Source organism: Tetrao urogallus (assembly GCF_951394365.1).
Source record: "Tetrao urogallus genome assembly, chromosome: 2".
Lineage (NCBI taxonomy): Eukaryota > Metazoa > Chordata > Aves > Galliformes > Phasianidae > Tetrao > Tetrao urogallus.
The window spans coordinates 59,178,914-59,204,229 of record NC_136814.1 but is presented as its reverse complement, the minus strand read 5'-3'; the positions used below and the strand labels follow the sequence as shown (position 1 = coordinate 59,204,229).

At 36.8% G+C, this 25,316-nt stretch overlaps 1 protein-coding gene across 2 annotated transcripts in view; it reads left to right on the top strand.

The window, feature by feature from the left end:
- Nucleotides 1-8,270: 8,270 nt before the first annotated feature.
- The window catches only part of TPD52L1 (TPD52 like 1), a gene marked incomplete at its 3' end in the record, with an annotated part of 30,168 nt that continues 13,122 nt past the window's right edge, over nt 8,271-25,316 (top strand). The window contains exons 1-3 of one of the 2 annotated variants that reach the window (XM_079549950.1): nt 8,271-8,381; nt 12,613-12,761; nt 24,838-24,939. In XM_079549950.1, the coding sequence (XP_079406076.1) occupies nt 8,334-8,381; nt 12,613-12,761; nt 24,838-24,939 (299 nt within the window). In that variant the 5' untranslated portion in view covers nt 8,271-8,333. The remainder of the gene's footprint in view (nt 8,382-12,612; nt 12,762-24,837; nt 24,940-25,316) is intronic. The other variant, XM_079549951.1, reaches the window with a different exon arrangement.

Genomic DNA, 25,316 nt, shown 5'->3' with positions numbered 1-25,316 from the left:
GATCAAGCTGTAGAGTCTATTCTCTCCCAAATATTTTTTGCACAACTTGTCTTCCTTCGCTAGCATAAGTCGCAAGCCTTCTGGGAGAAAAAAATAACCTAGTGAGATCCTCAGAGTTTGATTAGAGTGTAGAGAAACTTAGCACACTACGACTGGCTGTTTAGCCTTGCAGTCCAAATGAAAGGCTTCCTTTGTTTGCAAACCTGCCAGTCTATCTCATAGCTATGGATGGATGCCTTGTTTTGGGGATTTAAGGAAGGAATGGAAGGTTTAAGTAAGACTTGTAATAAGATGCTGCATGCTGACTGGGAGCATTTATTCTGAAATAGTAGACTGGGTCCTAGAGCTCTTGAACAGAAGCTGTCCTCCTTCATTCTCCTTGAGACCACCTTGGGCACATAGTCCACTGGAGAGAGAAAATGAAGACATTTGCCCATTCATATCTCTTACAAGGAGGGGAAAAAAAAAAAAAAAAGATGGGAAAAAAAGGCAGGTTGAGTCCTAGAGTTAACCAATAGTAGGATCTAGAATTCTGTTAAATATTTACACTTTTTATCTAAGTGGCCAGTGTGGATTGAATTCTTCCTTCACTGAGCCAAGATGAACCCAGCCACTGGTTTTAATTTCGAGTCACAAAAATTCAAAATCAGCCTTCCTTCTGCTCTGAGTTCTAAGTCCTCTAGCATGTCTTCCTGTTTAGATCTTTCCATAATAACAGGAATAAAAAAACAGTACTGGGAATCTTTGCAATTTTCAACAATTTTTACAATCTTTTTATTTTATTGTACATGAATCTAGATCTCCTAACCCCCTCCTTAATCTCTGTATCTGGCACTAAGACTACATTATAAAGAAGATCAAAGACATTAATGCAGTGTCTGGACAGTTCCTTTGTTCTACTTACCATTTCATCCCTTTGAAGATTTAATTGCAATTTAAATTTGTAAACAATTATTTTCCAATATTAAATAAGATACAGTTCTGCATAACGTGTTGTGCTGTTACCTACTGTATAATGACATGGCAAAAGAACGTGTAACGTTGTTTTGCTTAGCCTAAGGGCTATGCAATTAAATGATGGGTTGGGTTTTTTTGCTTTGATGTGGGTACTAGGTAAGAGAGAGGTTTGCTATTTTTAACTGGTCAAGAAGCAAAGAAAGAAAGATAGAACAGTAAAAGAGCTTCAGTGTTGTTGGAATAAAGGATCATCTTCTATTTATGTCCCTGAATGGCATGTTAGGGAAAGTACACAAGCAATAATTTTGTGTTGCCTTTAGTTTTGTTGTCACTGTGGTTAATTCAGAAGACATCACTGCCATTGGTGTGTTTCTTTTTTTTTTCCTAATAAGGAACCATTTTACACGGTTCCAAGGAACTATGATACATAAGTATTACATACTTTGTCCAGATACTTAATACTGTAGAAAATGCCTCAGAGGTGAGTGTGGAGAAAATGAATAAAAAGTACATAACACATAATAAAATGCTTTTATCCAGATAGTGTTCATGTATCTGAATAAGAAATCTAAAAATGTCTGGGATCTTTTTCAGTGTATTCTTTGGTTTATTTAGACTTTGTGGTATAGTTACAAATCCTGTAGTTTCTAAGTGACTTATTTAATTTGTCATCCCTGCAATCCTAATAGGAAACATATGTGCAGGTACAGATCAGTGCTGAAACAATTTCTTGCATTAAATCAGATTTAACAGCAGACTCTAAATCTTCTTTTCCTAGCCTTAGCTACAACAACCACGGACTTCAGGGGAAAACTCTGAAATGCCCACCAAGTGTTTCAGTAACTCCTTGTACTGTTGTTGCATTGCCTTATCATATGAATCTTTCAGACCACATTAGATGTGTTCTGCCAGCTATTCACCTTCTGCTCTCTGTGTAGATACCTTAATACAAATGGTTGCCTGCTTGGTCCTTCTAAGTTCACAGAATCACAGAATCACAGAATGGCCAGGGTTGGAAGGAACCTCAAGGATCATGAATCTCCAACCCCCTGCCACATGCAGGGCCACCAACCTCCACATCCAATGCTAAACCAGTTGGGTCCTTCTAAATGATTTGGGTTCCTATTGACTGATAATCCTATACTCTTCACCTTTCCTATATATTTTACCTAATCTTACGACAGAGTCTAACAGTAAGTACTAAAACTAAAAATCAAATAGCTCTCATGTGTTGATTTATACCTACTTTATGCTTTCCCATGCTTAATAACAAGTTGCTTTTTTTTTTTTTTTTTTTTTTTTTTTGCTTTTGGAGTAAAATATGTCCAGACAAGTGTAAATCTGTCTGTTTGTGAAGGGTAAATGGGGGTAACAAATGAGTATATTCTTAATACAAATTGCTTTAGGAATATGAAGTTGCATGGAACCCTACGGCTTAAGATTGCTGAGGGCAAGATGTGAAGATCCATAAGAAGAGGATCTATTTGAAAGAGATAATGGGTCAGGTGGGCTGGGTCTTGCATCTGTCTGTCTCTGGACAGAGTCTTGCGACGGTGCATCTCAGAGTTAAACCTAAACTGAATGTCTGTGTTGAGCTTGATTCTAACTAGAAGTGGAGAGAATAAGTACTGAGGACTCTTTAGTTATCTGTGGATTACGATGGATGGTTAGGTTCATAGGATATGCTCTGAGATGACTTCTGCTCTTCTTGTGTGACTGTTCTGAGGAAGAGAATTGCTGGGCACAGTAATGAAGATGGAATACGGGAAGAATATGAATGACTTAATCTGGAAAAGGTAGACCAGCAAATAGACACTAGGAAGTGGTTATGTGTGGACTTCTCTCTTCTGCTGTCCCATCTGCTAGTGGACTGCTTGAATGAGACTTGTATTCATCTAACATAGTGAACGTCCTTTGAGGTCAATGTCTAAAATTCTATGCTGCTGGGAAAGGACATGACCTATAAGATTCTGCGGGCTCTCGTAATGGCTGGTAATCAGTTAGATAAAGCTCCCAGTTCATCCTGGGCAGCTTTCAACATCCGTGCCCTAAAATGGAAGTGAAAGCCATTAAGCTTTTACATTTAATATTTAATACTAATTTCAGCCACTTGTAAAACTCTCTCCCCAAAATGACCAAACATTCCATGATTCCAAACATTATAACTGATACCTATGCATGCTTATGAGAGGTGGGCTTACATGACACCCGTAAAGTGTGCTAGAGGACAATAGGCTGCCTCTTGGAAATCCACCCTTGAAGGATGACTCCATCAGAGACTCACAGTATGTGTTTCTCTCTGTACGCTTTAGTTGCAAATGTGAGAGATGGCAGAATCTACAGATAAAGCAATAACTGGGAGAAAAATTTGGCCATCTTTTACAAACCAGCACAGTGCACAAACTCTGGGCAACTAATGTATATATCAATTAAAGCAGAGGTACTGGTTCAAGGCTCTAGAGCAGTATATTTTGTTATCAGCATGCCTGAGCTGATAAGCTGTGAGAGCATCACTTGCTAGCAGTACATAAGTCTGCACTGATGCAACTGCAGCCTGAATTTAAGCTAGTTGATACTGAAATATATTGTGTTCCATTTCAAATATAAATATGTTCAAATTGTAACAGCTCTGCATATTGTATCTGCAGTGCCATTGACTACATAGAACTTTAATTTAGCAGGATTATAACAACGTTATGCATTGGTCTGGGGAGTATCAGATGTCTTACAGTTGTTGAAGTATGTGAGCTTCAGTTCTGTGAAGTTAAACTTAATCATTACGGGTGGAAGTCCTAGTAGAGTAGTCATATTTTAGTGTGTCTGCTTTTTTGAGCACTTAGATAAAACTACATTGCATTCCTGCACATAAAGCCAGCTGATAACTTGTCAATAATTATTCTAATCAGGCATTTATTTGTCACTTCATGTGGAAAACACAACCATTGGAAAATATTTCACTTAAAAATCTTACACTTTCTATACTTTATAAGGTAAGTCACACCTGGAAGTTAATAAGTAATAAATACTTCTATATTTTTTAGGTTAGGAGAAGGAATAACTCTACATTAAATTTACAGCCTCCTCATACTTTTAGTGACCTGTTGTGAAAACAGAGCCCTGAAATGTTACCTAACTGGATTTGCATCTTCCCAACAAGTGATGTTTTTGTCTGTATCTTGCACCAGCTGAAATCAAAACAAGAGATTCAGGGCCCAGGATTCTAATACAAGTGAATATGGGATTTGACAGGGTCTTCATAAACTTTACAGGAAATACAAATATGAGTAATTTTATTTAAAAAAAAAAACAAAAAAAAAAACAAAAAACAAAAGCCTGTGTGTATATTGCACAAATCATCAGGATCGTATAAAATCCATTGGTTAACTGATATTTTAATACGTAGCTAAAGATCATTTGAAAGCTATTATTTAAGATAGACTAAATTAGAAGGAAAGAAATTTTACCTGGGGGCCAGCATTTACAAATCTATGTGCTCAGTGGAGGCTGTCATATGTCAGTGCTGCAGATATCCAGCAGGAAAGAGTTGCTTGGGATCAAAATGCCATTCTGTATTTTAGTTCCCGTGAGAAGTTATATACCTATAACTTTATGTATATCAATATCAGTGTAGATATGTGAAGTAGAAACAAATTAATTTCCTTCAGCCTCCAAAGAAAAGAAGTGTGAAATAACCAGGAAAAGATCTGCACTGTTTACTCAGTTGCAGCAGCTCTATGTATAGAGCGAGTGTGTACAGGCATACAGATGGCTGTCTGCCTTTTAAAAAGTGCGATTTATTTTCCCCTGAGTAGAGTACATAATTGTTGGAATTGAATGTATGTGATGAAGTAGAAAAAAAATATATAGCGTTATCTTAAAATTCTACCTTTAATTAACTAAATGTATCACCTTACTGCGTAGAACAGTACTAGATTCTAGGACTCAGCTCTAAGCAGTTGGCTGAATCAGCTCATCCTTGTGTGTATTTTCAAGAGTTGGTAGATCAAGTCCGTTTAACAAAATGTGTAGCTACATTAAATATGGTAAATAGGGTCCTACCTTGTTCTTTAAAGAGTTACTTGTGGTTAATTCAAGATATTAGGGATCTCTATGAGTTGTTGTGTTCTATTATGTTTCTGTATTTGGTACATCTGTAAGCAATGTCTGAAAGGTGTATTGCTGCCTCATTGACAGAAACCTGCAGGGAAGAGGGAGTGGAGGCAGTGCTTCCTGCAAAGTAGGAGGTGAAGATTATTTTGGGCTCAGTGATACTACTGTGTTACTAACAAAATCAATCGTCATCCTTACATGTTTTGGTGTGAATCTCAATACAGGTTCCTGTTCTCCTTGGAGACTGCAGAATTAAGTTGTCTAACTGTCTGTAGCCTAATTTCCAATTGGTTTGTGTCTCTGCTTTCATTAAGCTTGTTATAAGAGAACTCTAACTCAGTCTAATACAAGACTCAATGGTTATTGACTGGAGGGGAAATAGGGACACATGCTCTCACACACACAAAATGGAAAAAAAAAAAAAAAAAAAAACCCAAAAAAACAAAAAAAAAACCAAAAAAAAACAGAAGGAAAAAAGTCCTGGAAATCTCAGCTGCAGACTTTAGATTGGGGATGCTAAACTCTCAAGGATTACTAAGTTCCTTTGCTCTTTTTTCTCCTTTTCCTAAACTGAATACTGAGAGGCAAACTGGGGATAAAGTCTGTAGGGAAGCACCAGACACTGACAAGATATCTTTGGGCTATTTTCAGGAAAGGAGTTTCTGTTGCTCAAGAGGGGAAGAAACTGGGAAGTTCAGGTGAGCTAGCACCAGAACTGAAGCATCCTACCTGTGCTGATAGACTTGCTCTAGAACTATAATCCAACAAGTGTGGTGAGAGGACACCAGTAGAGAAGTCCTCATCATAGAATGGAATCTGAAGTCCAGGCTAAAAACTACTACAAGGTGTAACTGGAAAAAGTAGGAATCACGAAGAAAAGGCAGAAGCTCGAGAGCAACAAGGAAAGAGGGAACGCTGCTATTAACTATGGTCATACAAAGAAGGAGGGAGGTCTGCATTACAAGCTATAGAATGAAGGTGGAGACTGAGAGATCAAAGTAGATTTTAGGTGTCTTGAGACTTACATGAGAAGCAAGAGGTAAGAATTACGACTGGCTCTGGATAAATTTGAGAGGATTGTGAGAAGATTGATAAGCATGTGCTTTTTTTTTTTTTTTTTTTTTTAATGGATTGCAATTTTCAGTTCTATCTTGGAGATTGAACTTGATCTTTAGATCTAGTTAAGTGATTTTGGCCCATGCTGGCTTCCACATATGTATATATCCACTGTCTAGTAGTTCTGGCCCCTTTATCTAGGCAATCCCAAACTAATGCTATCCCTTGAAAACAGATCTTTTTACTTTTTAGCTCAAGTATCAGCTGCTCCAATATCTCCTCATCTCACATATTTAATTCTGCCCCAAGACTTTCAATGTTAACCTTGTTGGCCTAAGGTTCTTCCCAATATTTTCTAGAGTCATCTTGTCCTGCTGCTCCTCCATTAATGAGGAAAGGGAACTGCTTTGAAGATCATGAGAACTAAGTATAAGCCAACTTCCATAGGAACTCTGTAAATCCTTAAAAAAAAAAAAAAAAAAGATAACGAAGAACAACAAACCAAACCTTAAAATAAACAAACAATTTTGTTTAGTGATGTAGTGGGGCTAATAAAGGTAATTTTGGATCATTCCTACTGAATAAATATGCTTTTTTTTGTTGTGACTTTGATTATCCTGGCATGCTCATTTCTGAGTAATAGCAAAGGTATCAACATCTTTTGTATGTTTTCTTCTTTTAAAAATGTCTTTGTGCTTATGGGCAGTGCTCTATTCTTGCACATTATGCCAAACAGGGATTCAGGACCTGTGTGTTACTTCTCTTTATCTTCCCACTCATGGGAATATGTAATTAACGGAACTGAGCTCATCACATTGTGCTCTGCAGTGAGGTTGTTAGTAAGAGTCAAGTCTATTCTATTCTGTTAAATAAGAAATAATCCAGGTATGCTGTGATGGAAGAAATGACAGAAAGTTGGAGGGAGCTTTTCGTTCTTCTTCTTGCTTTCTACATAAAGTACTCAATTTCAAGTTGTTGAATACTCTAGGCTTACTGCTTGTAACCCCTACTCCCTAAGGCCAAAATTTAACAGAGTTCTAATCTCCGTGAAAAAGGGTACACAGGTCTCTACGGGCCTGGGGAAGAAGCTGGTCTCTCCCGTATTTAAGTAGCACGCTGATGTTAAGAGTCACCTGAGTTTGCTGGTTATCCAGCTGAAGAACTGAAATATGGGGGAAAGTGCTGTTTTGAGATATAGGAAGGAAATTTTCTTCCACAAGAGAAACATATTGAGAGTCTTAAAACAAGTTCTGAAGGAGCAAGAATGTTTGTTGGTTGTTTTTTTTTTTTAAATCTCGTGTTTCGCATTATTTTGTTTTCAGACAGTGAAAAACCAGAAGCTGTAAATGAGTAAATTCCCACCAGTCACTGTTTTCTTCTTACTGAGTGACTGGAAGATAGGATATATTGTGAATCTTCTGAATACCAATCAAATTCAGGTCTCATGAACTTTTATGTAAGTGAATAGTTGAGTTACCATAGGTGCTGATGCAGATCTTGATCAAGCAGAATAAGGTAACTGGAGGTCCAGTTCTCCCTTCATATGCTTAGATGAAGGAATCAAGGTATGATTTTCTCAAACCTTGAGGAATCTGCAAACAGGAGGCATTTCCTTCTGCAAACTATGTCCAATTATAAGATTCTTGAATTTCTGCAGTGGTACTTTTAAAGAAAATTTGGCTTAGCTAACATCAGTGATTCACATAAATCAACTTTCTTTTTTGAAAAAAAAAAAAAAGACAAAAACAAACAAACAAAAAAAAAAACAAATAAAAACAGGGTTGCTTTATTTGTGTTTTGTGATGATGAGGTTTTTTTGTTGTTTTAATTGTTGGTTTTTTTTCCTGTGTTGTAAGAAACAAGATGTCTTGCCATGTGCTCCAAGGTGATTGCCCTCTAGGGACAAATTGTGTTTTCATGTATTAGATTGTTTTTATATAGTAAATACCATCTAATACTTTCAATCACTTCTCAGAAATGAGAAACAGAATCCAAATGGCCTTGAGTTGGAAAACATTGATTTGTTGTTCCCTTTTATTTTTTCCTAGTGCCTGAATATCTTTCTTTTAGAGTTTGTCAATATTACAGTTGAAATAATTAACAGTAATTGTTGTACTCTTGTTGTTTAACTCTTTATTTCAGGTCTGTTGGAAACCCAGTCTTTGCATGAAGCAGATGAAGATATAGTCACTGATGTTGATTTCACCAGTATGATTTCTGAAGAAGAAAAAGAGGAATTAAAGGCTGAGCTGGCCAAGGTAATTAATTTGAATTTCTGTGAGTATTAATGTTTCTATTTCTGTTAATCAATAGATATTAATTGTAGGATGAAGTATACATCATAATGAAATGCTCTTTCTTTAAGTAAAATTATTCTAGGCTATAATAGTTTGAAACAATTATTTTCCATATGTATTTTTGGAAGGTTAGATAACTTTTACCTTCTGATTGTAGAGATGAAGTAAAAGCCACTATATATATAAGCCTTTCTTTACAAAGACTGAAGGATGCTCTTATTACATCCGTGAAATTGTTGTTGTTGTGGTGTGACACCTGACAGAAACAATTTGTATGGTGCTCAGAGGAAAATCTGCTGCTTATGGTTACAGAAGAGTCTGGTGATTAGCACAGCAATTTCACCAAGTTTTTGCTTCCTTCATGACTGATGTGTCTGGAGAGGGTTGTATTTTTGGTTTGCTTTTTTTTTTTTTTTTTTTTTTTTTTTTGTAATTACAGAGCTTCAGGACATGTCACAACACAATGAAAAGATTTTAAAAATAATATTTAATAAAAAAGAGAGGAAAGATGAGAAGTGTGAATTATATGTCCTTTTTATTACAAAGACTCAGGAGTTTGTCTAGATTTGGCCTAAGGTAAGAGAGTGCTATTAGAAGGATTTGCTGCTATTGCACATGGAATGGGCTTACCCAGAAGACAGCTCTCCTCCTGAGAGAATTCCTGTCTTTTGTACAGCAAATACATAAATCAATGTTAAGTCACCATATAAAATACTTCAATAATTAAGAATGCTGTAATCAATCTTAATGACTCTCAAGTCATTTTAGCAGCGTTGATTCATTATATCACACAACGATGAAGGAATTTATATGTTAATTACTGGTTTTTGTTGGGACAAGAGGCCCAACAGTAAACAAGTTGTTCACTCTTTACACCAGAAAGCACTTCTGTGCTATGCAGGTGATGGAGCATCGGTGCAGGTGATGGAGGACTGGCACAGGTTGCCTCAGAGAGGCTGTGGGGTCTCCTCCTTGGAGATCTTCAAAAGCTGCCTGGATGTGGGCCGGTGCAGCCTGCTGTGGGTTGTCCTGCTTGAGCAGGAGTTGGACCACATAAACCCAGAGATTTCTTTCAGGCTAAATGCTTCCTTTCCCTTTTTAGGTGAAAGGGACAAGTTAGGTATATGTAAACAAGGAATAAAAAAGCTTCCTTCAACCATCTGATATAGATATGTCTCTTGCAAGAGGATTTATCCCTTGGCTCTCTTCCGTGCCTGAAGATTCCTGTGAGAGATGAGTTTTCTGATAGAAATGCTCTAATTCCAACAAACAAATGAGAGATTGCCTTTCAAATACTCTGATCTTGGCTGATCTGGAAACTATTTTCTGAATTTACACACAGCAATTCACCGGCATACAGCTTACTCTTGAAAAAAAAAGCCTGTAATTGTGCTGAGAAAGGGATGGAACTTGAGCTTGGTGAACTCTTATGCTTAGAAGAACTTTATGGTTCTTTAAAAAGACTTACAAAAACTTGTAAGAACTCAACTCTTCCAGGATGAAAATGTGGCAATTGGGTGATGCTTCCTTTTCAAAAGCAATCTGTTTTTGCTTCCAAGTCCTGCTCTGCTCCATCAATGGTGGTTTTGTTTTCCTCCATATCTTTATGTGTTGGTTCAGTTTCCTCTGAGAAAGAGGGCTTTGCAAACACCCAGACCAGGACACTACACTTTGGTTGGTGATATGGCAAGAAAAAAAGGATATTTAATTTGGCTTAGAAATATGGGATTAACCATGCTGTCTTCTGTTGTTGTTGTTTATTGATATTTACTTGATATTTATTTATATATTATATATTATATTTATTTATATATTTATATATATATATTTATTTGATAAGTAAATATTTACTTGATACTTGATATTTATCACTCAGTGCCTTGATTGTTAAAACTAATATAATAAACATATTCAAATTAATATTCAGCTTATCATTCCAGCCTGCCATCAATATTATTCCAACCAATAGCTGCATTTTTACACATCTTTCCACCTCCACATTTTACACAGTATTGTGTATTCCAGAATGTACAGATAATACCAATTTACATACTTCTTTTTTAATATCAGTTAGTTCAGAATGCTCTATTTTACCTCACTCTCTGAATTCACTCTCTGAATTGTTGTTTGTGGACCTTGCTGTTGTTGTTTCCATGGGAGTTATGTATCTAACCTGCTTAAATGGTTTTCAAGATCCCACTGGAAGTCCCTAATTCTTTCTCAGTCTTTGGTCACTGATATCTGAGCACTTTATGGAAGTTTTGTGTCTGCTATAAAGTTAAAATGATGGAACTTGAGGAACATTTTGTCAGTTCAAAGCTAATTTCTGATCTCTTAAGAAAAATGATGTATTATTTTTAATACAATCAGAAATGTTCATACATGCACAACTGAGCATGGGGTTAATACTTTCTTAGGGCTTCACAGCTTTTGGCATCTATTCAAGTGAACAGGTGGAAGTTAATGTTAATAGAAACCTTCAAATGTTTACATATCCAAGTACCTAATGATCAGTCTAGTGCTACCCAAGTGGAAAGCTAATGTTTATGTACATGAAAGCACACTGGTGTTGATTTCAATTAAATTCTTTAACAGCTTTACTTAAGCAAACTTCTGGGAAACAAAGAGAATTGTAAATTCTAAGGTGTGCTGACTTTTGTGATTTCTCCATTCTGTATGCATTTAACCAGTTATCCTCTCAGAATAGAAACTCATACTGTCTCTTGACAGCATCTCATTTGCAGGTTAGAAATATAATGGAGCATTAGAGATAGGGTGAAAGAATAAAGCAATTTTGGGTTGTTACCCCATTCTACCAATGAAGTGTTGGTATCACAAGTCTTGGTGAATGCTGGTGTCTGCTTTACTGTAGTTGTGGTTTTGCTTTGTGTTCATAGTCTTACTGCTTAAGTTTTTGAATAATTTGGATAGTAGGTAGTGACAAAGGAAAGAAACTCGTGGCTGGTGGATTAAACAGTGAGACTTTTTAAAGTACAGTGGGCTTGCAGACACTTTTACAAGGAATTGGAATGCATGATTGTGTAAGATAAAAATAATGCCGGTATTGACGTTGTAAATATAGCCCTAGAGGTCACAACTGAATCTGCTGCTGCTTGCCTCATTCCCTGCAGCCAACAGAGGTAAATCTCAGGATGAGTGTGATCCCAGGAACTTAACATATGGTATGATACATCACCATATGTTATATTGTTAACACGTGGAGGAAGGAACACAGTTGGTAAGGGAACTTTTAAACCTGAAGTGAAAGGCATCTGCTCATGTCACTTACCCTTCTTAGCTTCAGTACCTCTGAGTGCTGGTTGCATAATTGCTTTAGGAATCTTCCTAATGAAGAATTCAAGCCTGTGCTCATGGGAGTGTTGTCCAATGGGTAAACAGTCAGTGGCAAACTGTTTCAGTTGTCCCCCTTCTTAGTTGAGTGTTCTGGGCATTGCCATACTAAAGCTCAGTTTTGGTTCTGATGTGTTTGAAATAATGTCTACTGCAGAGGGAATTGTATTGTTCTGTTTGGGATGAATGTGATTTTTACAGCTTGAATTTACATAGTGGCAAGGAGCTCTGAAAGGATTAACCTGCTGTGTTTTTTTGAACAATTTTCACTTTTATTTTAAAACATGTAGGGACTAAGATACAGGGACAGACACCTGTGATACCCTTACCTTATAGTATTATGTGAAATTTTTTTTTTAATTTAACTTGCTGTTAAAAATTTGTGTTTATTTTCTCATAGGTGTGCGAGATTAAAACATAATCTTTAAGTTAAATGCCTGTGCTTCAGAAGAGAGATATCTATCTGAATAATCCAACCGTCTTTTGTCCAATTTCCTTGTGAATGAAAAGGTGATATTTGAGGCTCCTGATGTCCAAAGGCAGATCTTGGTCAGATTGTTCAGTTGTCACTTCCTGTCCAGAGCATTCTGTCTGTCTTATCAAATGCTTACAGTGATGTATACAGAGTCACCCATAGCAGTGGCATGAGCTATGAACATCTTTTTGATTTATACACACTTGAATCTCTATGCCTCTCTTTCACATAAAAACAAAAACAAAAAACAAAAAACCCACAAGTTTGTGTGAGATGCATTTAATCTCCCAAGATAGAATGTGTTTATCTTTCTGCATGAACAGGCTAACAACTCTCTCCTTTCTCCTCCCTCTTTGTTTCTCTCAGCTAGAGGATGAAATTTCAACTTTGCGGCAAGTACTAGCAGCCAAAGAAAAGCACCTGATTGAAATTAAACAAAAGCTTGGCATGAGCCTGATGAACGAGCTGAAGCAGAACTTTAGCAAAAGCTGGCATGATATGCAGACAACTTCTGCGTGAGTACAGACTGCACAAATTCATTTTGATATGTTTTGTAGCACATTGGAGATACTGCCTCGAGCCCTGGGATAAAATTTTTCCATAGAAATACCTGCCAGAAGGGGTAGAAAACAGGGGCAAGTATGTCACACCTCTCAGAGTATTGTTGCTTCCACAGCAACAATATGCTTTGCTACTCTATTGTGCCTTAATTTTGCAAAATCAGAGCAAATAAATCTGTCATGGGACTGAGGTCAATCTTCCTGTCCCATGACACATTCCTACAGCTTTTACTGAGGAGAGAAAAAAACATTATTGATCTCAACGTAATATATTTTCCAACTTCAGAGAGAAGAAACATTACCAAATATTAGCAACTATTCAAAAACAAATAATAAATATCCCATCATCTGAATTATAAAGGATTACGGATGGAATCAGCTGATCTGTTGAATTCCTGCTCCTGGCTATCCAAAGGAAACATAAAACTTTGTTGACGTTAACTGTGCCATCTTTAAGGTTATCTTAAGTCCTCTGTATATCAAGTATATCAAGTTTTGCGATTTACCAGCATTGTGTTCTTTGGCAAGTCACGTATCACAGCCTTGGTTTACCACTATGGAAAGTGGGTAACTAGTTCATAAGAGTTCAGTGAAAATCTCCTTGAATGTTTAAGCAGCTCAGGGTTTCTAGGGTGAAAAGTAATGTAGAAGTGTAAATAATAGTTACTCTGCTGCATCTGTTCAAGTAGTTTAATGTGAACTTTCTTTTCTAGAACCAGACCAATTTACTGTGGAAATTTGTAGTCTCAGTTGCTGCCTTCCAGAAAGGTGCATTTGAACAATCCCTGAGAGCTTAGGTGAACCGAGCAAGGGAGAGAGTTTATTTGAGTTACATTTGAGTTACTTGCTGCCAAGAGCTATCAGTGCAAGCCTTGTGTAAGGAAGGAGTTAAAAATACACACATGGAGACTGTGATAGGATCTGTCTTAAATCTACCATTCCTGAACCGGAAACTGACAGAAGTTTCAAGATTTTATTTATTTGTTTGTTTGTTTTTGTAGTTGAAAACTGTATTTGAGACACATAGGGAGATGCAAGAGTGAGCAACCTCACACAAGGGTTGAGGTGGGAGTTGATAGAAAGGCAGGCAGGGCACTGGCGTTACCCATGATGGAGCAGTCTCATAATACCTGAAGAAAGAGAGCAGAGCAGGTTCAGTGACAGTAAATACAATCAAGATAGAAGTCAAGAGGACAAATAAGGCATAAGCTCCTTAGTAGGAATTGTGGTTTGCATGCCTCTTAACATTTACTTTTGGGTAGTTTTTCAGCTAGGTCTAACTGTCATTTAGTTTTCATGAAATTGTCACTAACAGATGCACTTGAGAGACATTGTCACTGTTGTCTACCACAAGTTCTAGGAGAGGGTAACCCAGATGCACTGAACTTTAGAAGAGAAGCAGAAGGCACCTAAACTGTGATTACTGGGAGACACTAGCAGAATTTCAAAATAAAACCTTCAATAGTTACTTGAAATTTTGTAGCATTTTCTGAGACAGCTTTTCACTTTCCTTTCTGAGAATTGATATTTTTCACAAAAATAAAGAGACTTTAGAAGACTTTATCAGTATGGTATCTACTACTCTTTGAAATGAGCTTCAGAAACAGAAAGCCATTCAGTTCTCCAAGCCACCAGTGTTTGGAAGTGAGCAGAAGGAGTCCATTTGTGCCCTTGAAAGTCCTGTTGTCTGTAGTCCAACTGTGATATTATTCTGCCTGATACTTACTGTACAAATCATGGTAATTCAACATTCTTAAAAACAGATGTGTTATGTAATATAGTGGTAATTCGTTTTCGCTAGTCCAAAATAGCAATGGGATAGAATTACTCACTAACATCCTCTGATTTAATAAGGATGAAAAGGCTTGCTTTAAAAATAAAAATCCAAAATACTTACATTCCTGTATTTTAAACTTCTATATCCAAAATTAGTTATTTTTAATTAAAATACATATGTATAATATTTTAAAGAGGCTACTTTTGCTTTCACTGAATCTTAATGGGTTTTCTAACCACTTTTTTCTGAAAATTGTCCCCATTAAAAAAAAATAATTTCAAACCCACAAAGCACAATTATGCACCAAAATTTTGGTTGTTTAAATCTTACTAATCTTTTAAACTCTCCAACTAGGGATACATTATCAGGGCTAAAGTGCACTTAGAGACTCAGCACCCAACCCAAAGAATGAATGCTACTGAGAATGACTGAATATAAACTTCAGATCCTAACTTTTTTTAAAAAAGTATTTACATTTGAAAAGGTTGTCCAGGTAGGTTAGGAGTTAGCCTAAGCATGTTTGACATGTGGTGCTCAGGGACATGATTTAGTGGAGGATTGTTAGGGTAGTGTGGTTAGGTTGTGGTTGGACTCGATGGTCTCTAAGTGTTTTTCCAACCTGAACAATTCTATGATTCTATTCTGTGTACATGTCAGAAATTATCACTAAAAGATTCTGATGTGATTAAAAAGGAAAAAAAAGATCATAATCACACTCAAGAAAGCCAGAGCTGAAGGGCAAGTTGGCTAATGTTCTTTACTGAAGATTATGACAGGCTTAGCATAGAAGTCTGCATAAGGTCTATTCCTTTCTTATTAATTTATGCTACAAATTATGCCAAAGCATTTCTGTCTCTTGTAAGACACTACATTCATGGCAGTAATGTACAGCTCTTTCTGTATCAAACTAGTTTTTTTATCAGCTTTGTTTTTCTGTAAAGAAAAGCTATAATGTTTTTTGTCTCCTATGAAATAACCTGGAAGTCATTCACTTATGATAACCAGAATCATAATGCATTTATTATGCTCTTCATTCATTTCTGTTGCTGTTCTGCATTACGCTTATTTTTAGTACGATCTTGGTGTTAGGGAAAGGAGGATCTACTATAGAGGATATCAGTAACTAAAGAACAAGTGTTTGTTTCAAGCTTAGTTTCATTTCATCGGCTGGAATGATTCCCCATCATCACCACTTTTTTAAAGATCAGTGTTACAGTGAATAGAGGTGGGTGGACATTATGACAGCGTCTAGCAATGCAGGGTTTTATTTATATTTTAAACACATCTAATTCATTTTATTTGACTTTCAAGTTAATGTTGGCAAGATTTGAGGTTATTTATTCATCTAAGGAATCATTAAAAATGTCTTCAAGGTGATATTTACAGAGACCACAACTGAGCTTTTCTTATAAGTGTTCTGCTACAAGGGAAAAGTTTTAGGTAACCTGAATACAGTGTGTTTACTTATCTAAATCTTTTTGATCGATGATGATTTCCACAGTGATTTCTATTCTTCTGCACTTAAAATTTTCCCTGTGTAGTGCATAGAGGTAAAATGACTGCTCCAGTGAGTATTTTACCTAGTTTTATGCAGAATCACAGAATAGTTGAAGTTGGAAGCGATGTCTGGATTTTATCCAGTCCAGCTGCCCAGAGCAGAGTGAGCTAGAATGGCATTCTAAGAACTGTTTCCAGTCTGGTTTTGAATCCAAGGTTGGAGTCTACAGCCTCTCAGGGCAGCTGATTACAATATTCAGTCACCCTTTCTGTGAAAAACCTTTTTCTTACATTTGACTATTTATTGTATCTTGTTCACTCCCTTACAGGTTTTCATTTACACAGATTAAATCCCCCTGACTCTTGTATTCTCCAGGCTAAACAGACCCAACTCTCTAGCATCTCCTCATAGGAGTAATACTCCATTCCCTTAATCATCTTGATGACCCTTCACTGAACTTTCACCAGTATGTCCATGTCCTCTTCTTGTAAGAGGAGCCTAGAGCAAGATTGCACTGCACTGCACTGAAGGTCTGGCTTTAACTGGTGGTGAGCAGAGGAAAGGGATTACCTCCACCAATCTACTAGTCAGTATTCCCTTTGGTGAACACGATTGCGTTCCTCTTGCCCCGTTTTTCTAGTCAAGGTCAAAAGTGATAGTATTGTTTAATGCAGTTACAAAATTGCCTTGCATAATATATGGAGAAGATTACAAATGTTAATTTGTATTTCTCATCTCTCTCTCATAGAGACAGCTAAAAGCACCTTCATCTTTAGCAATCAGATGCATTGTAACCATGCCCAACTTTGTCTTTCAGCCTTTAAGCTGTTGTTCACAGAAGAAAACAATGGGATGTTACAATGTTGTACTCTAAGGAGTCGGGGATAGTGAGTTTCTAAGCAGCAGCTGTATCTGTGAAACAATCCACCAATAACCTCACTCAGGCTAACAGTTCCCATAAACTCCTCCTCATTCTTGCTTGAAATGTTAGCAGCTCTTAGAAAGCATAGGCCTTCTCTTTTTTAAGTGGATAACCTTCCAGCCTATAAAAGAGAATGTGAAATAACCACAGGCATTGCTTCTAGGGAGTTGATTTTGGTTGGTTTTGCTACTAAAAACACCAAACTAGTACTCCAGACATTCAGACCACTGTAGGGAGCTGCTCGTTAGTGGCCAATAAATCATTGCAATATCTAAAAATTGTAAGAAAACCTATTCTCTCTTCAAGAGCTGTAGCAATGAAATGTCTCAAAGCCCATATACTTAGTAATTTGAACTGGGGCATTAGTACTGCTTTGAGGTGATGGAAGGTGGAATCTCACAAAACTGTGTTTCCAAACAGGCTTTTCAATTTTGCTGTCACAGACAAAATAATCACTTCTAGATGCTGAAAATTGTATGAATTAAGTGACCAGTATCAAGAGAGCTGTAGATGCGAACTCCAACATGTTTCCATGTTTCTAACGCAGCGCCTGACGCACACTCAAACCCAGGCAGATTTTTGTAGCTCACTTAGGAAGGCTTCAGTATTGCTCTGCTCTTATATGCAACAGCTGCCTGAGATCTAAGAAAGCAGCATTCAACATGGACTTAGCCTTTTCCTCCAGAAACAGAATAAGAATCATATATTTAACTACTCATTGAGAGCTATACGTACCAGCTTAGTTCTGCTGATAGGAACCCTGAGGATAATAGTATGGGTTTCTACAAATACTGTGAACTCATGTTTTGTAATTCAAATTTCTGCCAGGTGATATAAAATAGAAAGCAATAGTTGCTCTGCATGTATTTTGGGCTTCAAATCTACAGTACTCAGAGCCTCCTTTAGTATAACTTTAAATACATAGCAATGTGTTCCAGAGGCTTAGAATTTTCTCAGGAAATTGACAATAATTTCTAGACAACCACAGGCCTACTGTGATTTTTATGAACTTAGTATTACATGTTCCCACACACATGCTTGTTACAAGTGGTAGTAAGAGAAATGTGGGTGTTTCTGTTCATTGTGATGTGTAATCACCTTTTGTCATTTTCTTCTCTAAACTTGAAAGTACATGTACTGGTTGTATAAGAGAAGAAACAGGCATGTTGACTTTAGCAAGTACATTACCTGAGTGTGGGTGTGAGCTCTATAAAAGTAAAAGAAGCCTCTCATTTCCAGTAATTTTCGGTGTCCTTTGGGTCAGGTCAAGCAATGTTCCCACCTTCTTCAAAGGCAATGTTCCCACCTTCTTCAAAGGCTTGGTTTTGTTGGCTTTTTTGAGCAGCTTTTCTGCATGTATCTCTGGCCTTGAATGTGGAAAGACGGCCTAAGGGAAAATAAGATTGGAGAAAGGACTTGAAGAAGTTAACATAGTCTATTCTCATTGTCCCTTTCCTGAAAAATGTACATTCACTTGTTTACACCAGAAGCTTCAGCTAATGGAAATTCCACAGGGACTTTGTCTGATCTATTCCAGATCTATGAATATACTGTTTCTTGAAGAAATATTCACAGTAATTATGGTTTTACTCCAGAAAATATGTGAAATAGATACATTATAGATAGCCGTAAAATATATATCTTAATAATAAGAAGAGATGAGCTAAATATGAATCTCTGAAATGACCGGGATTTAAAATAACCAGGAGAGATTCAGTGAAAATGGATACAGGGAAAAATAAGAGAAGGGAAAGAAAAGATTAGGAAGAACTGAATGGAAAAGAGAAAAACAACATAGTAAGAAAATGAAAGGGGAGAGAGAAAAGAGGAAGAAAAAAAAAGAAGGGGAGAGTAGGAAGGAACAGGAAGGGGGAATAAAGAAGGGAAGAAGAAGAGACAAGGGGAAAGAGAAGAAAGGAAAAGGGAGGCAGGGAATATGTTGAATCTGAATAGTTTATTTTCATCTAGTTTATAGTACGGAGCCCGTAGACAGTGTTATTGGCACAGTTTTAGGTGTGATGTATTCTGAAGTTTTGTTCTCGAATGTCTTAAGCTTGTCTTTGTTTGAGCAGATGTATTATATCTTTTCTACCCTGATAATAACTGTATCACAACCGCTTGTTTCTCTTTCATTCTATGCTGCACTGTACAAGTCATACCTTCACACAATTGTATCTCCAGTGTTTTCCATGACTTAGAAGACAACAATGCAGGACAGTACAGAATATTCATCGCTGTTGCCTTGACGCCTTTCCTGATTCATGACTTTGTCCTGCCTGCTGAACACAGCAGTTTCCATGCTGCACACAGATTTCTGGCTGGAGGCTGGTTGCACGCAGCCTGAAGAGGTTCTGTTCCCTTACTCTCTCTCTGGGACAGGAGTTAGTTGGGGCGTAGCTCCTTTAACTGATTTAGGCATTTACATCCATCAAGGGGCTAGCATGGTTTCAACTAACTCTTAGAATATCTGGCAAAAGGAGAAATGTCTAAAAAGTACATCTGTTATTGTGTCTGAAGTTGGAATGAATTTCAGGTGAGCGTTTAAACCGAAAAGTTCTGAGTTCATTTCTAGGCAGAATGGGAATATGAATGTTCTTAGAGAATACATAGTGTTAATATGTACTTTTAAGTACGTATTATGTCCTTATATGTACTTTTAAGTACATATTATCTATCATCATATATGCTTTTTTTTTTTTTTTTTTTTTAGCATTAGTGTAGTTTATTTAATACTCTCTATTTTTCACAGAAAATCAATGACAAAATAGTTTTCTATTTGAGAGTTTCTCAGAGATCCAGATGCTTTACACCTATTCCAGAAAATGTCATTCTAATCTGACTAATAGTTTGAAAAGAAAGAAGTGGCAAACTCCATAGGATGTGGCTTGCACCACCAGGCTCTGCTCTACGTGATTTTTGTTGTTAATTGTTTGCATTTTCTTGCATCTTATGTAAGCTCTGTCACAGAAGTTAGTCTCTCAAATTGATTAATTCTGCAAGCAAGCATTGACGAAGAGGAACAATGCTGAATGAAGATGTACTGATTAGCAGTATGTGTTATTGTATTTTATGGATGCTGATTTTAAAATCTTTTTTATTCACTGGTAGGTCAAATATGCAGATGGCCAAGCGAAATATGAATGATGTGTCTGTAGCCCTCTTCTGTCAGGAGCTCAAATACTGTGCCTATGAAAGCTGGTTAGTTTTAACTCTGCTGTAAGAAGGGCAGTTCTGCATTGAGTTGAGATGAGATTAAATACCATGCAGTATGATTATCTCATCTTATTTTGCAGATGATGTTGGTCATTTAAACATCTAATTCTCTGACCTCTTTATATGTCTGCTGCTTGACTGTGTTTTATATGAAACACTATTTCATAAAGCATAATGCGAGAATGAAATAATAATCTTCTTTACTGTAGTTGGCTGTAAAAATCAGCTAGTGAGACAGTTTTGTCGTATGATAGTCTGACCTAAATGCCTTATATGAAGGTAAAAATGCATTCAAAATATGGTATAAATCTCTCTGTCAACAGATATGTTACAGTACTGGGATGTAAGCTGTTTTACATGTTTTAGAAAGAGTGTATCAGCAGAATATAACTGTGCCATATTGAAATATATTATGATAACTTCTAATATCAGTTTTGTTGACATTTTTTTTTGTTGTTGTTGTTGTTGTGAAGGATATTAGTTATTTTAAAATCCAAATTATGATCAGAAATTTATAGATACAGTTCTCAGGTGAAAGTCATCTGAAAAAAGTTAATATTTGTAATATCACAATGAGCTTGATTCACAATTTTACAGTTCTGATAAAGTATCTGTTTAATCTTTTTGTCTGCAAAATACAGTGTAAATATTTACTAATATGTGCTAAATGAGAAGCATGAAATCTGACCCTTGTTATTCACTACAAGTAATTGCTGTGTGCTGTGGAGAACGTTTAGGTGTCACACAAAGAGCAAAGGCATTCCTGCTGTGACTGAATAAATCAAAATACTCCTGTATCCAGTTAGTCTGTTTCTATTTCTACTGATGCTACAGGGCACGTGGCATAATGCTTTTGGAATCACAGCCATGATGCTGATGTGTTGCTGTAGGAAAGCAATGCATTACTTTGTACTGTAATGAAAAAGTGAACATTGGTGGCTCCTATTATTGGTGTTGCATCCAATTGAGAAGGTTCCCAGAGATCAGAAAGAATATGCTGGAGGTCATCAGTACTAAAATAGTAACAGTGGTAAGGTATCAAATGAATGGTGTAAATAAAATGTAACTATAAAAAAAGTCTGAGCCAAAACACTCTTCTGAATATAAATAAAGAGCATAATTAATTACAGTAAGGAAGTGTGCTTTGTGGAAAGGTCATTTATTTATGAAGAAGACATGGTGATACGAGTGGTGCATATCACCATTATGGCAAGGATAGGGGAGACTGATTTTTAAGGTAACCATGGGTGATGAAAGCTGTTGTTTCTTGTCTCTGCTGCCAGGCATTCCATGTTGCACAGCATTTTTACCTTTGTTGCTTTTTTGTTCCTTAAAGCTCCTTCAGCATTACTAGAGAGAATGGGGGAGTTCATGTCAAAGGTCATTTTTGCTAGTTGATGCTGAAAAAAGACCAGTTGCATAACAGTCTTAGCTGGATTTATGCCGTTATGTAACATCAGAAGTATTAGGAACATAAATACAGTCTCCATGTCTTTCTTGCTAGTAGAAATATTGAGGAATACTTTTTATTTAGAGGATTTACAGAAAAAAAAATACATTATTAGTTGAAATGCCATAATCAGTGTCGTTTCAGCCAGTTCCCAAAAGGTGTTTTTTGGTGAAGTTAATGTTCCAGTCACAACAACCACCCCAGGCAACCCTACAGACTTGGGGAGGAGTGGCTGGAAAGCTGCCTGATAAAAAAGGACCTTGGCGCACTGATGGACAGTCAGCTAAATATGAGCCAGCAGTGTGCCCGGGTGGCCAAGAAGGCCAATGGCATCCTGGCTTGTATCAGAAATGGTGTGGTGAGTAGGACTAGGGAAGTAGTCCTGTCTCTGTACTTAGCATCCACCTCAAGGACTGTATTCAGTTTTGGGTACCTCAATATAGAAAGGACATTGAGGTGCTGGACCAGGTCCAAAGAAGGGCAACAAGTCTTCTGAAGGGCTTGGAGAATACGCCGTATGAGGAACAACTGAAGGAACTGGGGCTGCTCAGTCTGGGGAAAAAGAGGCTGAGAGGAGACCTTATTGCTCTCTTTCAATATCTGAAAGGTGCTTACAGTGAGAGTGGGGTTGGTCTCTTCTCACTGGTGACAGGTGACAGGATGAGGGGAAATGGCCTTAAGTTGTGCCAGAGTAAGTTTAGATTGGACATTAAGAATAACTTCTTTACAGAAAGGGTTGTTAAGCACTGGATAGGTTCCCCAGGGAGGTTGTTGAGTCCACCATCCCTGGATGTGATTAAAAACTATTTGGATGTGGTGCTCACGGACATGATTTAGTGGAGGGTTGTTAGAGTTAAGGTAGTTTGGTTAGGTTGCAGTTGGACTTGATGATCTATAAGGTCTTTTCCACCCTAAGCAATGCTATGATTCAGAAGCATTTAAGGGACTCACCTGTTTCATAGTTGAAATTATGCCTCTCCTGTATAGAAGCATCTGGGACTCTTCTGTTAATGGGTTTATGTAGTATAAGGAACCTGCTGTGCAAAGGCAAGATGTGAAGGTACTGTCCAATAAATATAAACATGTCCATGCATAAAATGTACTATGAAGTGTATTGTTTAAAAAAAAAATATCTCAGAATGAGTTCTGCAAAGTACTTTACTTCTTACTGTCAATTTGTGCTTAAATAGTATTAGTTCCTGGATGTATTTTTACATTATTATCAACTTCACTGAATATATACACAGAATTTTGTAGACAACGCTTATCAAGAAGGAACATGCTCATAGTTTAACTAAGGCATCATAAACACGTATTTTAGTGTCTCTATTATAGTATGAGGTGAAAATATGTCCACTTAGAATGACAAAGGTTAAATTAGTTGAGCTGCAGAATGAGGCCTCGGTGAAATAAGAGCACTGCAATCTTGTGTCCAATTGGAAACAGCAGGACTGCAGAGAAAGGAAACCCAACAAAAATGATCTCTTTCATTTTCTTTGTATTCTGCCTCTAAAAACTAATAATAATAATAATAATAATAATAATAAACCAAAAACAAAAACAGCGTAACCAGTTCTCCTTCCCTTACTGCTGCAATGTTTTAGCTTTTGTTACCATTCCGATTCAGTGCTTGAGTTTAATTCAAGTTATCTAACAAACTGTAGGTCTCTTTGAGATCTGGTATCTCAGTCTGAGATCCTTCCTTTAAGCTTTTTTTCTATTCATTGTAAACCAGCACAAGCTCCTTCACAGAATGACACATTTCACTTGGCAGTTTAAGAATTTGTTAGGCAGTCTTTAAGATATTTTACTGTTCAGGGACATAAAATTGAAGTATTTGTACTGGGGAAAATTATTTTTGACAGAATATGGTCTGAAAGAATACCACATTGCTCAGCATTTTCCTTCTGACCTACAGTTTTTACAACATAGTCCTCAGAAGACTTTCAGCAGTAGATGCTACCGAGGCTAAAAGGGCCTGACAAAAAAATGTGATGTGCAGTATTGCAAATGGTGGTCTTCTCTTACTTCTCCTATCTCCACAAGGATATATAGCTTTCATATGTCTAAAGGTTAGAGGAAAGCACTCTGCTTCCAGTTTAAGAATTAGGCAGGGGAATTTTTGCATTAATCTCCTGTGTATTTTGGTACACATTTGCAATCTTACAAAACTTGTTCAAAGGAGAAGTAAGTCTGATGGAATTGTACTTCTGAATTTTTCATGATCATTTCTGCAGTTCTTCTCTGCCAAGGCACACCACGGGATACAAAGAGTAATTTTCTGATGTGCTCTGCTTTTGTTACTAGGTCAGTATTTCCAATTATGAGCTTGTCTGCGTCACTGGGAATTTCAGATAATTTCCTTAGAAGGAAACCTCTGATGTGCTTAAAGTTAGTTTATTCTGTAAAAAAAGCATCTGAATAGAAAAACTTATTGATTACTCTGAGGATGTGAATTAACCATTCCAAAGGTCTTTGTAGATCAGAGCATATATCCTAAACCAGTAAATGAAGAAGATTCTGTGTTTGAATGTATATGCTGTACATGAATTGAGTGACTTCAGAAAGGAATTTAGAATATGCATTCACTGTCTGGAGTCTTTCATCTTTCTTTCTCCTATCAAGCCTACTTCCTTTTCTCTGAAAAATTAAAAAATACAAAAATTGTGACACACGGGAACAGATGAGATCTATTTTGTGTAATCTGAAATATCAGTAAATAATTTTGAAGTGTATCTAATTTATATGTGTGTGTTTCTAATCCGTAAATACATGAAAGAGCAGAGTTTTATGTTTCCTGATTCTTCTGTGACAGAAAGTTGGTGTTTGCTAAAAGTATTCTTTTTTGATGTGAATTTACAGAAACTATATAAAGCAGGTATTCAGTAGATCACAGCATTCTGCTTTTAAACAGCTTTTGCTTACTCTCTTGGAAGACGTTAAATGCAATGGGGAGAGGAAGAATGCTTTAGGATTAGACTGCATTTACAAAGCTGTGCAGAAGTGGGCACTTCTGTGATTTGCTTTGTGCAAGTTACTGTGTTTCTTAGCCTTTCAGTGGATGAGACTTTAAAATGTAGAAAGAAGGAAAGAGGGAATTAATTGCAGAGCATTGGAACCTCTCTTTTTAAAGTATGCATTATTATTTTTGCTCTTTGTTTTTGTTTCCAGGTACAAGAAGACACATGAGACCCTGAGCCATGCAGGACAAAAAGCAACAGCAGCTATCAGCAATGTAGGAACTGCTATCAGCAAGAAGTTCGGAGATATGAGGTACAGGAGCTGCTGTTTCACTGTCCTTTTGAGGAGAAACACCATAAAAGCCTATCAGCTTTTCTTTCTGGTCTACATTACTGTTCTTATATTTCAAGTGGCTGGAGTATTTCATAACTTTCATTGCTCTGAACCAAAAGGAAAGGGTAACAATGAATGAAAGTAACATTTTTACCTGAGTCCTGTTTTTATCAATAAAAAAATAAATAATCATTTTGGAACAACTTAGCAACTGGAGGAAATGTACAATAAGATGGAACAAAATACTGCAGTAAGATCTCTATTAACCCAGTTTTACTCATATGTGCATTATGGACACAAAGATCATCTGAGAAAAACAAGCGTATTGTAGATATGTCTGCGGAAAGATAAATAAC